Source organism: Oryza brachyantha, chromosome 3 (assembly GCF_000231095.2).
Source record: "Oryza brachyantha chromosome 3, ObraRS2, whole genome shotgun sequence".
In the NCBI taxonomy this organism is placed as follows: Eukaryota; Viridiplantae; Streptophyta; class Magnoliopsida; order Poales; family Poaceae; genus Oryza; species Oryza brachyantha.
This window is the reverse complement of record NC_023165.2, coordinates 7,246,859-7,259,962: the sequence shown is the minus strand read 5'-3', so window position 1 is coordinate 7,259,962 and position 13,104 is coordinate 7,246,859. Positions and strand designations below refer to the sequence as shown.

At 44.3% G+C, this 13,104-nt stretch overlaps 1 protein-coding gene across 1 annotated transcript; it reads left to right on the top strand.

Annotated features, from left to right (window-relative positions):
- The first annotated feature begins 10,675 nt into the window (after positions 1 to 10,675).
- Positions 10,676 to 12,866, top strand: LOC102719655 (protein FAF-like, chloroplastic). Its single transcript, XM_006649720.3, has one exon. It carries the CDS (start codon positions 11,332 to 11,334, stop codon positions 12,487 to 12,489), a length of 1,158 nt encoding a protein of 385 aa, XP_006649783.2. The 5' UTR covers positions 10,676 to 11,331; the 3' UTR covers positions 12,490 to 12,866.
- Positions 12,867 to 13,104: the final 238 nt, after the last annotated feature.

Sequence of the window (13,104 nt, the reverse complement as noted above, 5' to 3'; positions counted from 1 at the left end):
TAAACAAAGCCCGAGGCAACGTACTCACACAATACGTCCACGTCGATAATCCCATCAATCAACCAAATCATTGGCTCGACGGGCTCTTTTTCCTGTCTGCTACCTCCAGCAACTTTTTAGCCCAAGAACAACACTTGCAGCTTGATCATACGGCACACGACAAACACACTAGCCTCCTCTTTCTCCTTTTGTGTTGTAACACACGTAGTTCATGAAAATTTTTAGGTTAAGTGATATATCAGATATTTGATCGGACGTCGGAAAACTATTTCAACGACTAATTGAAAAACTAATTACACCACGAGACAAGCCTAATAATCCGTCATTAACTAATCAGATTAATTAGGCTAAAAATATCCGTTTCGTCAATTTCTTCCCAATTACATAGTTAGTTATTTTTAACTATATTTAATACTTTACATATGCGTTTAAAGATTCGATATAACAAGTAAATGTGAGAATTTTGGAAACTAAACATAGCCACAATCACCCTTAAGGTATTGCTGCCCCGCAGACTGGCAGTGGGAGGGGGGACTGGGGAGATAATAGTGGCCCGTGCCCCGTAGTCCGTACGCGCGAGCCAGCGAGCGAATCACGATGCGGGATCGGACGGCGGCGTGGGGAGGCCAACCCCGGGTTGACACGTCCAGGGCGACAGCAGTGGTACGTCGCGGGCCGGCACGATCTCGGCCGGATCGCCGGCCACCTGCTGCTCGACCCACTACACCCTCCCAAAGGCTAGGGCGGCACCGCCATTTTTGGCATCCCACCCGCTGCCCCGCCCGCGTCGCGCTCGCGCTCGCGCCACAATGCATGCATGTGCGCGCGCGGCCGCTCCGATCGATCCGCCTTTGCCTGCTACCACCCACCAACGCTACCGCTACCCTTTCGATCGCTTCAGCTAGCTAGCTAGCGTCCCCGGTCCCGGCGCTCTCGTCCCATTGGCAAAGCTAACTAGTCCGCACAGCCTCTACCAAAACAAACGAATTTCTCCGATAGAATTTTTAACTCTTCGTCTTATTTAAATTTTTTTTATAATTAATATTTTTATTCTTACTGTATGATAAAACATAAATAATATTTTACGTATAACTAATTTTTTTATTATTTTAATAAATATTTTAAATAAGACGAATGATCAAAATCCAGAAAGGACGGAGCAGTATGTCCTATAGTAGCGAGCTGCACGCAGAGAGTTGCAGACGGATGCCATGCACTAGCTGTGGCCACCGGCCCGGCTGGCCGGCATCCGGGCTCCGGCACGGGATGGGACGGGGGACGTCGACCGATCAGGGCGTTTCAGCTGCATCGTATGCACGGTACACGCGTTTGTGTCGCATTGTTTGGTATGGATAGATCAAGGTTTTTCCTAGGTATAGTACAAATTAAACTATACTCCTATGTTATTGCGAGTGTGACTGGTATTTTATTCATCTCAAGATAAGCTCACATTTCTAGGTCACCTTAGAACCACAACATTCGTCCCAAACTAATTTCACTTTACTACTTAATTGAGCTAAAAGGTAAAATGATTTTAGGAATTATCTTAGAACGGAGGTTGTGGTATATAAATATCTGGACGCCGACTATATGTTTGTCGTAGTAGTAGGGAGGAACCATACGTATATGTTCCTTTCGTGGTGCTTCGCACGCCACGTCGGTCGCGGACACTTCTAGTATTGCACACTTCTCGTGGTTTTCAAGCGAATCTAAAATTTATTTTGTAATTAGAGTACGTTTAATACTTCATGCCAAAAAATTGATTTGATGTTTTTATAAAAACTTTTTCCAAACTAAACGGGGCTTGCCTCCGACCATGCATGGAGGTGTCAGTACATAGATGTCCCTGATACAGATCAACCTACTGTCCACGGGGTATCCGTACGTGTCCTAGTCCACCCGGGCCTTGTCTAGTTCCCAAATTCTTTTTCCAAAAATATCACATCAAATCTTTAGACACCTAAATAAAACATTAAATATAGATAAATCAAAAAACTAATTGCACAGTTACGGAAGAAATCTTGAGACAAATCTTTTAAACCTAATTAGTATATGATTAGCCATAAGTACTACAGTAACCAATATATACTAATGATGGATTAATTAGGCTTAAAAAAACGTCTCGCGGTTTTCAGGCTAGTCGTGAAATTCGTTTATTCATTCGTATCCGAAAACCTCTTCCAACATCCAATCAAACATTTGATGTGACACTTATTCTAAAATTTTTTTTAAACTAAACGGCGCCCAAGTTCGACCCTGCCAATTAATCTGCCATGCATGTGCCTCAGCAACATACTGAAACGTGGAGGTTAATTCCAGTTCAACATACATAAGGAAGCACTATTGTGCAACGTTCAACATCCATGGTAAGTTTTCTTGCCTTGCACAAACAAAATAAGTGCGGTTGTAGCTTAGTCTTTTTATTGACTCGATTATGTGGCTTACTTCCTTCTTTTACCTGAAATTCTGGTCTCTTGATGTATAAAGAATAGCAAGTTACAAGAAGATCTATCTGCACTTGGTAGGGCCACCCATCCGTTGTGGAGTCAAAAATCAGGGTGTTTCGTGCACCCCATCTTTTTCCTATGTTTATAAGCTAAAATTTAGATTTTTAATTTTTAATTTAGAGTTAATTTTAAGAATTTTTATTATAGTTATTTTTCAGCCTTGGTTTTTAGATAGCTAAGAACATGTATATAGAAATTTTATTTATCGATTATTTTTAAAATATATTGTTTCACATATTCTTAGAATAAGCCAAAAGATGACCACTTCAGGAATCTCTTTGAAAAATGTTGACTCTTGAAAATATCTAATACAATTTTATGAAAAGATTTAAATTTAGTTGAATTTTTTTTGTAAAACTGATTAGAAAACTGGCTTTAGTGAAGACCAATATAATTAGGGCAATTGCAAATTTAACTGCCACTATAAAATTATAAAATTACCACCAGAACTATCATTCGAGTGACGTTCATGTAATAAAAAATATAAGTGGCAAATTTGTAAAAGCCTCAATAGAATTTTGTTGGTTTTGTAAACCCTAGAGATAACGCTATGTTGGAAGAATTTACCAGTCTACATATAAAAGTGACAGCAACCACAACCCATACCGACAAAGTTGTCCAGGCGTATGACTAATTAAGTATTAAGTAAAAAAAACTTGACATAATTTTTTGAAACAGCTTTACTATAGATAATAGAAAGTTTCTTTAAAAACGTTTTTATTCAGCAGTCTAAAGAATGCGCGTCTAAAAACAAGAGGTTAGGAAAATTGAGATTCAAACGAAGCCCTTTCAAGAAGCTATACCTAGCTGTAGCGGATAGATGATGGCAGTAGTACGATTTTGACAGAAGCAGATCCGCTGGCCCCAGGATCGGGCCTGTCCTGGTAATGGCACGCAAGATTCGATCGCTTGCAATCCAAGAGGGATTCTGATGGCACCTGCCTTGGATTTCTTTCCGGTCCTGTTTGCTCTGCACAGTGCACCAGCACCGCTGCGCTAGAGATAGGGGAATCCATCCACACGATCGACCGATCGATCTCACCTTTTTCCCCTCTTTTGCTAAATAGTAATGCACAGTGAAAACCAGAGCAGTGGCAACCAAATTCCTCACGCTACGGGAATTTAACTTTTTGTCAATCTGTCGTCAAAATAAATTTATTACTCGTTGTTTATAACACGTGGATACTCATAAGTCTATGATATGTGAATTTAGTGATAAATATATTATCACCATTCGAAAGAGTGGCAAAAAGTTAAATGTCCCTAATTCCTCATATGTACATACATGCCCACAGTTCTCTCTTTTTTTCACACATAAGCGAGCACCACACAGCAAGCTAGCACCTGTATAGTATGCAATTCCTTTAGTAGTTTTCAAAGGGAACACTATGCAAGGTGAATATTACTGCGGAAATCTGAACATATATGTTGGATATGACGAGCACATATCGGGTGTGAGAACAGAATGCATACATACATGCATGTTTGCATATATGCTTTTGCTCTGTTAGCTAGCGCTGTCGTGCTTACCTAGCTGTAAGCTCGATCGGCTGGCTTTAGTCCTGATGAAGAGAGCAGCGCTGCTACGGCCTACGGCTAAGTAAAACATATTCTCCCAGTAGAGCTGAAGGAGACGTGAATACGACTCGTGCATGCTTGGAATACGGTACACTTCACTCCACTTAGGTTTGTTCGCTTCACGGGGCCGTCCCCTCCCCTGGTGGCGTTTGGAGGCGACACTTGGCGACGTAGCTGCCCCACGCATCGATCACTAATACGCTCCAAAAAAACGGCGTCCTCTGATCTGCATGCTGCCCGGATGGTTTTGGTCGGGAACGCAAATTGTGGAATGTGGTGCGCCTGTGCCTGCACCGTAACTGCTCGAGAAAAGGGGGCTCAATTATTGCAACTGCTCGGTGAAAGGTATAGCACTAGGCCCATTTCTCCTTGAACAAGTTTGAGCCAAAATGAAGATACGGTGGTTCATCAAATGTACCGTCTAAAAGAGAGTTCGGCAAAACACCCAACATAAAATCCCCTTCCATATATGGTTTTCCTATTCCTATGTACTTACCATTTTAATGATGATAATATATACTAACATTGATCTTGAACAAGTGTATATACGCCCCTATTTGCTCTGATTTATTTCCTATAAGTTCCAAAGCAATCACTTATTTTTATATAAATTTGTTTATCAGATATCATTTATTTGGGACCGCTGAAGTGAGTAGATTTTTCAAAAGTCTACATAGAAAATCTCGTTTTAAGAACTTCAAAGGTATACAAACGCTTTTTCATGGCGTGTAACTGTCAAAGCTGTTGTGGAGTACCACTCGGCCTATCAGACAACAGCCTTTTTGTTTTTCCAGACACCTCGTACGTTAGCTTTCACATCTATCGGGAGTAAAAACTCTCCTAATTGTTCAGAAGGAAATGTACGGAGGATACTAAACATGAAGTTGGACTTGTCAAAAGCTACCAGCAGCATTTTTCTATAAGCTAAAATTTAAAATTTAAATTTTAAATTTGGAGTTAACTTTTAATTTTTTATTATAGTTTATTTTCTAAATTGATGAGAACATGTATATAAAATTTTTATTCACAAATTATTTTTATTTGTAAATATGTTGTTTTATTTTTCCTTAAAAGTCCAAAGCTGTGAACCTACTACTCGTGTCATTTCATATATTTGGTCGGTTATGCTTTTAGGCCAATCAATCCAGTTTTGTGGGAAAAAGGAATTGACACGTATTACTACTTTGTTAGACCAGCCAAATATACAATACTATGAAAAAAGAGGGTTAAAAGAAGCAAGGCATATCTTATATTTGGACTTTGGAGATCTTTTATTTACCATGCCAAATTGAGAATGAGAGAAGGCATTTACCATTTGATCGTGTTGAATCTATATTATTATTTTGTGTGTGTGTGTATATATATATATTAAATGATATAATTTTATAATAATATAAAAATTGTACATTAAAATTAATCTATCCTTTTAATTTAGTTCTAGAATTTCACTGAAAAATACGTACTATACATTTCTTCTGCCTAAAATAACTTTATATATATTTTGAAAGTGATATGTGGAGTAAAAATCCTTACTAGCTCAGTGCCTCCATGAGGAACAGCCATTGTTCAATCATTCATGGACGGAGAAATCAAGATGGATGAAGGTCGACAACCTGAGTTCAATTCGGTCTGGCTGCCGTTAGGCTATGGCAAACGTAGGGGATGTTTGGTTGCTCAATTTAATTAAGGTTGTCATAATATTTTAGCTAACTTGGCTAAGATTTGGCTAACATAAATAAAGTTACACTTTAGCTAACATGCGATAAGTTTGTCACACTTTATTGTATCATTAACATATGGATCCTATATGTGAAAAAGAGAACCTTGTCACAAGTATGACACAAACCAAACACACATCTAATATGGTTAAATTTAACTAACTTTGTAACGTGACAAGCTTAGACAAGTTGTCATAAACCAAACAACTCCGTGGTCACCGAGAAAAAGGCTGCGTCACCTGCCGCTTAACTCAGTGACGTCGCTGCATGCGCAAGTGCGCGCCAACTCTTCCTGCCCCTCTCCAGCGCTGACACGTCCACCCTGCAAAGTGCAAATGTAAACTCCGTGTATGTACGCTAGTTACACACATGCAGCAACAGAGCATTGTGGCATGCAGATTACGGCAAAGATGCCCCCTGTCGATCCGTCACCGAGCCGTGTTCTCTGAGTGTTACCGGGATCGGCAAAGCTTCTTTGCCCAACACGGGTAGCGGGCGTAACCGGCGAGAAAGCAGCGGTCCGTGCAAACAGAGGATACTTTTCCCGTACCATTTTAGGGAAGGGAGACGGAGAGCGCTATACATGCGGGACAGCGGGGTAGCCGGGTAGGAGTACCTGCGTGTCGACTGTCGAGCGAACACGAGCTAGTATATCAATCGGTCGCAAAATCGGAAAAATCTGAGGTTTTCTGCACCGCGTACCCGTACAGAGGACCGAGCCGAGCGAGCGCCGTGCGAACGGCTACCCGGCGGCCGGGCGGGGCGTCGTGTCATGGGCAGGCTCATGGCGCGCGCGCATGGACGAGCGGCACGGAGGCGAGGCACGCCGCGCGATGCGTGCACGATTCCCTGCGGCTGTGGGCGCGCGGGGGCGGGCGGGACCCGAGCCAAGAGCGCCCACCTGGTCCTGGCGCGTGTACGTGCGTATCCTACCGGAAAATTTTAAGCAGCACCGCCACCGCGGGCCGGCCGGCCGCGTAATGGTGGCGCTTTTCGCCGTGCCAGCCAGCGCGGCCACCCCGACACCAAACTCCCTGTCCTAGCGTGTGTCCTCGTTGTCCGTGACTCCCGCCGTCCTATCTCATCTGTCACCCGCGGCGTGCCGACGTGTCGTCGGCTCGGCTCGGCACCGCCCGGCCGTCGGTCGAACCCGCGGACGCACGGCAGGAACGCCCCGCTCGTCGCGACGATATGGCGCGCCATGATGCGGTCACGCGTTCGCCGCCGCCCGGGGATCGATCGAAACTGGCGCCGCGCGTGGGAACCGGGACAGATGCCTAATCTGATCTGCGTATATGGTGCTGTAGCTTTGGGGCCCTCAGCCTGTTCTGCACGCTAATCGGGCGCTTGTCTTGCATGCATGCACCGCACCGCGTGAGAGACACGGAGAGGGCCCCCCGGCCCCCTCTATGTGATCGGATTACTGGAACTCTGGAAGGGTGAGGTTGCAACTTGTGCCATGGAGAGAGCATCTTGATTTGAGGAAGAATTCTTTATGAAAATAATTTTGGGAGGAACAGTTGCATTGCTAAAAGCCGAACAGTGTGCAACTTTGCATGACAAATACACGTTTTTTGGTTTTTCTTATTCTTATAAGCTAAATTTAGAGTTAAATTTGATTTTTTTATCATAGCTTATTTTTCAGCTTTACCTTTTAGATCTCTATGAACACGAATATAAACATTTTATACATAAAATATTTTCCATTTACAATATGGCGTTTGTTTTTTTAACTCAAAAAATGATCCCATGATTATTTTGGATTGAGTATTTTCATCGCTACCTGATTACCTCCAATAATGAGGAAAACGTTCACTTGTCCAACGGACCGTATCCGTTCTATGCATGCTTGCACAGGGTACGGCCGTACCGCATGAACTTCCAAGATTGGATTTTAAAGGGAAAAAAAATAAAGTGGCACCGACACAGTAAGCTCAATAAATTCTTGGAACTTGCAAGCATCTGGACCATACGCCCTCTGTGCAATTCGAAGTCAGAAAATGCAGCTAAGCATTTTGGTGCTTTCCTTTATATTTTCTTCTTCTTTCTTCACTGCATACATTTCTAGCATTATCTTGAATGCTTGTACTATCTTCATTTTAAAATATAGCTATATTTAAAATAGTGCTAAATCAAAAATTTTGAACTTTAACTAGTAACGAAAAAGAAAGAGATCAAAGATGTAAGAATAACTATTTAACATCAAACAAACTATTATAATATATAACTGTTTTTATTTAAAATAACGTATTTTTATAAATAATATTCATCAAGTAGCATCTCAAAGACGGTGTGGAGGGAGTATTTGTAGACTATGTAAAGCCATCACATCATATTTAAATAGCTATAGATGCTATACAATGATAACTCTAATAATTTGTATCTTGACGGTCAAAAGAAATCCAAAATAAACGTACTAGTAGACAGCATCAATCAACCTCTCCGTAGTTCTTTTTAAAGTTAATAGAAGTGCAACTCGACATCTATACCAAATTAGGATGCCCTCGATCTATCAACTTATATAAATGTTACTTTTCATCAAAATTAAAAAGGAAAACATGACAGACAAACTGATACACAACTCCTGCATCCATCAAAACATATAACCTCCGTCCCAAAATAAACGAATTTTTGTGTTTTTGATAGAATTTTTGACTTTTCGTCTTATTTAAAATTTTTTTATGATTTATTGTTTATGGTTACTACGTGATAAAATATAAGTAGTATTTTATATCCGACTATTTTTTTTAATTTTTAATAAATTATTTAAATAAGACGGATGATCGATACAAAACCCAGAAATTGTCTTTTTTGGGACGGAGTAGTAATTATTTATTGGTTGGTTAGTAGGAATTAAGATCAAGAAAAAAGTACAATGATGCTCTTAGGGGATGATTAAAAAGCTAAACGATATATTTGCAAACTAAAAATAATTTATAAATAAAAAAATATTTATTTTTTAGCCACCATAAATTAGGGCCTCTGCCTAGTGCCATCTCTGACTCTCTGTGCGGACTGTACATTCAACACTAATTAGGTGAGCAACCCTGTTGAGAACCACCATGTGATCATGTCCATACATCAAATTACCATGACAATACTAATCAGGTTAAATGGTTTGGTAACTCTAGAGAAGCTACCGAATGAGATTGATATTAGTGCCACTATCGATGACTTTGTATCGAGAAATGTTCGGTAGAATTTTTAAGGCAGTATGTGTAAATTTTCTTATACATATATTACTTTTAGATGCAATTTAAGTGTTTAACGGTGCTGCATACTGAATCATATCTATTTTTTAAATGTTGATTATAATTTTAGTTAGTATATTAAGAGCACTCAAAATTATTGTCGCACTGGGCCTAAAAAGTCAAAGCCGGCCCTGATTTTTTGTCTGAGATGGTTTTATAGCATGTAGATATTAATTGAGAGCGGTAATTTAGCGAAGTCAAAATTCGAGATGGCAGTCTAGCGAAACCATATTCGACGATAGTATAATAGCACTTTTCTCTTAAAATACAAATGTTTTTACTATTATTGATAAATTCTGTATTCACCCGGAACTATATGTTGTACTAGTGCGTGCTCTATATTTTGATCTTACAAAGTAGATTTAAACCGTGGCATTCATCCTCGACCAACGATAGATTGCCCATCTTTGTCCTACTAATATACCTTCTGTTTTATGTGGTTGTGTTTGTCTCTGGTTATAGCTCAACTGTAAAATTAGGCGGAACATTAAGTTTATCCCTTCTACCACGCCATCGAAGCAAACAGCAACTTAAAAACATTTTGCTGTGAACTGTCAAGGATGCATACATGTGTAAATTAGTGGCATCCACTTGCGCAGTCATTGTACTTACACGTGATACAACATACTATCCGGTTTGCATCCATCGGTTTCTTCCAACAAAAATCCAAAGAACTAAGGGTCCAATCAAATATTTGAAAATTTTAATTCCATCGATTAAATCCGGTCACCGCTGTTGATGATAATATGAAGACGTACACACAAGTCAAAAAACTCATACGTGCCCTCTCCCTCAGCCCCATGTATTGGGCAGGTGTTTGATAGGAGAAAAAAAATCAAACATTTGATCAATAGCAAAAGTGAAGAACTAATCATTTTCAACGAAAAGAACAGCGACGATTCAAACGAAACCACTTCCTTGCCACGTTACAAAGGTTCAACTTAGACCTGTGGCTATGTACAAAACAGAGTTTACAATAAGACAAAATATAGTGAAAGCACTGAAATATATTCTTGGAGAAAAAGGGGAAGTGGGTATTTTTCGTAATAGTGTTTTGTTTATTCCCTTTCTATGGGGTTGCGCAACAATTCCAGAGCTGCTACACCATGCAAATCTCGATCACAATTTTTCTTCAATTCAAAACACAACAGAATTTGCTGGTATACGTCTCTTTGGGCGTGTTTGTGTAGTGGATGCTATTACTATGGTGTGCCGTGTGCGTGTGTCTTCTCTACAATAAAAAAAAATTGAAAACAAATCTTCCTCTTATAAGTTATAACACTGTCCTGTCTTCGTAACAGTGGTTTGGATTGGGTTGCCCCAGAAAATAAATTACAATTGCACCATACTGTTCCAACTGAAACATGCAGATGGCAAAAACATGCCCGGTTTAGTACCGGAGAGCGTGTCACCCCAGCTCGATGGAAATGGGCACACACCTTCCGAAAATTTCCCAATGGAATACGCATATGTCATGGAGGGGCCCCCTCGGGCGGCAAAAGTATTTGTTCCCTCCATGCTAGTGGGTTGCGCGGTGAGCTATGCCGGAGCGCGAAAGCACCCCCCCGCTCCCTACAAATACCCCTCGCCGCCCCGTTCCTCCTCTTATCATCGGTGTGCCCTCCCAGCTGAAAGCCTCTTGCCTTCTCCCAGCAGCTCCTCCTCCTCCTCCTCTCTCCATCGCTTAGCCGCCAAAGCAGAAGTCGTCGTGTGAGGCATACAGCTATCCGAGCGTACCGAGCGTGCGTAGAAGATAGCAGCAGCCACCACCTCCATCCACACCTCCACCGCAAGCAAAAACAAGAGAAAGAAGAAGAAGAAAAAAAAAATCAACCGGCAAACACACCGAACAAAACCGAGACGCGCGTTAGAGTCTACGAAGCTTATCTCTCCACCACCCTCGCCGCCGCAGCCCAGCCTCTCGTTCCCCCCCTGCAGCCTCCCGTCGGTCAAACCGCGCGCATCCGGGTTTATATATCGCCCGCCGCGCGCGTGCGATCTCTCCCTCCCGGTTTGGTTTTGCTCCGCGTGCTGCTCCTCCTTCCCCCGCCTGCCCGTCCAACGAGGTAAAACTAAAGGAAAATATTAAAGAGAAAACGCGCCGCGCGCTTCACACGCGTAGCTAGCCTAGCTAGTAGCTGCAACGAGGACAACGTAGCGGCTAGCCACATCACTCGCGGTGTACTGCTGCCACTGTACGGTGTACTGTGGTGTGTGTGTGTGGGAGAGTGAGACTGTGAGGTTGTGACACTACCTGCGACAAGAGGACCAGGAGACATGGCAGTGACAGTGTTTGAGACCGCCGAGCAGCGCATGCCGTTCCACGCCGCCGCCGCTGAGCTGGGCGCCGACGGTGGGAAGGTGGTGGTGGATGATGGTGGCAGCGGCGGGCCCGGGCAGGCCGTGCTGCTGCTGCAGGAGACCGACCACGGCGGCGACGACGACGACCGGCCGGAGAGGGACGACGTGTGGAACATGATCCAGTCGCAGAGGCCTGTTGTTTCGCCGGTTGCGGCAGCGGGGAAGCAGCAGGCGGCGCCGTACGTGCACCCGCTCGTGCGGAGGTCGTCGAGCCTGCTCAGCCAGAAGAGCCTCGAGATCTGCACCGAGAGCCTCGGCTCCGAAACCGGCTCCGACGGCTTCTCCGACGCCGATGGGTCCACCGACCGCTCGTGCCCCGGGTCGGACGATGACTCCGATTATGGCGCGGAGGAGGTGGCCGCGCGCGCCAGCCCACTACGCGCGTTCCCGCCGCCGCTGCCGTCCCTGGCGCGGCGCACGGTGGGGGCGGTGCAGATGAGGCAGGACCGCCGCGACGGCCGCCTTGTCGTCAAGGCTGTTCCCGTGCCGTCCGCCACCATGTTTCGCGCGCAGCGCTGTGGCGGGCGCCTGCTCCTCTCCTTTGCCGACACCGCCGCTCCCTCCTCGGACGAGGACGAGAACCATGGCCAGGAAGAACCCGAGAAGCAGGCTGACGAGCTCGCCCACGACGAGGATGACGAGGAGGAGGTCGAGGTCGTGGACAGGGGCACCATTGTCGAGGTCAAGGTCAGCACGCAGCCGCAGTCGCGCAGCAACGGCGGCGGCAGTGTTGGACTGCGGGTGCACCGCTCCTCACTCGTCATCAACAAGTTCGTCAACGCCGAGCCGACCATCGCCGCCTCCGACATCCGTGACACCACCACCGAACCTAGTCCTCCGAGGCGCCCGACCGGGTCCACCACAACAGCAGCCGCAGCACTGGTCGCCGCTTCAGCTCTAAGCGCCACTTCAGCGCCATCCGGCGGTGATAGCCCCGGCGGCGAGAGCAAGCTGCTGATGACGACCTGCAGGCGCCGGCGGAGCAAGGAGGAGCTCATGAATCACATGCGCCGATGCGGGCAGCTGAGCGGCAAGCTCTTCATATGGGAGCCGCGTATCGCCACCTCCTCCTGAGCCGACCAAGCGCCGCGCTGCCGTCGCCTCCTCTGCTCGCTTGTACCACGAGTGCTCTGCTCTGCTCTGTTCGTGTTCGTAGCTGTTGTAACGTAAACGTGCGTAATATTTGTGTTAGTAGCAAGTGAATCGCCACGTGATTGGCTTAGCCCTCTGCCTGCCTGTGTCTCCGTGAGTGAGAGTGAGGGAGCTAGATTTCTTTCGTTTTATGCATTCCCCATGTGCCTCGTTGCATGCTGTATCTACTACGAATTTGCATGCGTGCTAGTGGTTGCTTTGCTCGTAACTGATTTAGATGTGCCATGTGTCTGAATCTGATTAAGACGTGTAATTTGAATGAATTGAGTAATGAGTCTGATTAAGGTGTTCGTCTTGCACATGGCTTCCCAGATATGAGTGATGTGTTGCTTCATGCGAACTAATCCAAATCGCTACTAGTACCAGATTGCAATGCAAGCTTGTGATCATCGCTCAAGCAGATCAGTCATATGAAGAAAAACAGGGTACACCAGTGGCCGCAGCATTAACAGTGCTGGTACTACACCATTGGTGGTTCTGTTGATAAACCTTCGGAAGTTTTCAGAGAAAACAGCGTAGAGTGGCACGTTTACTGAA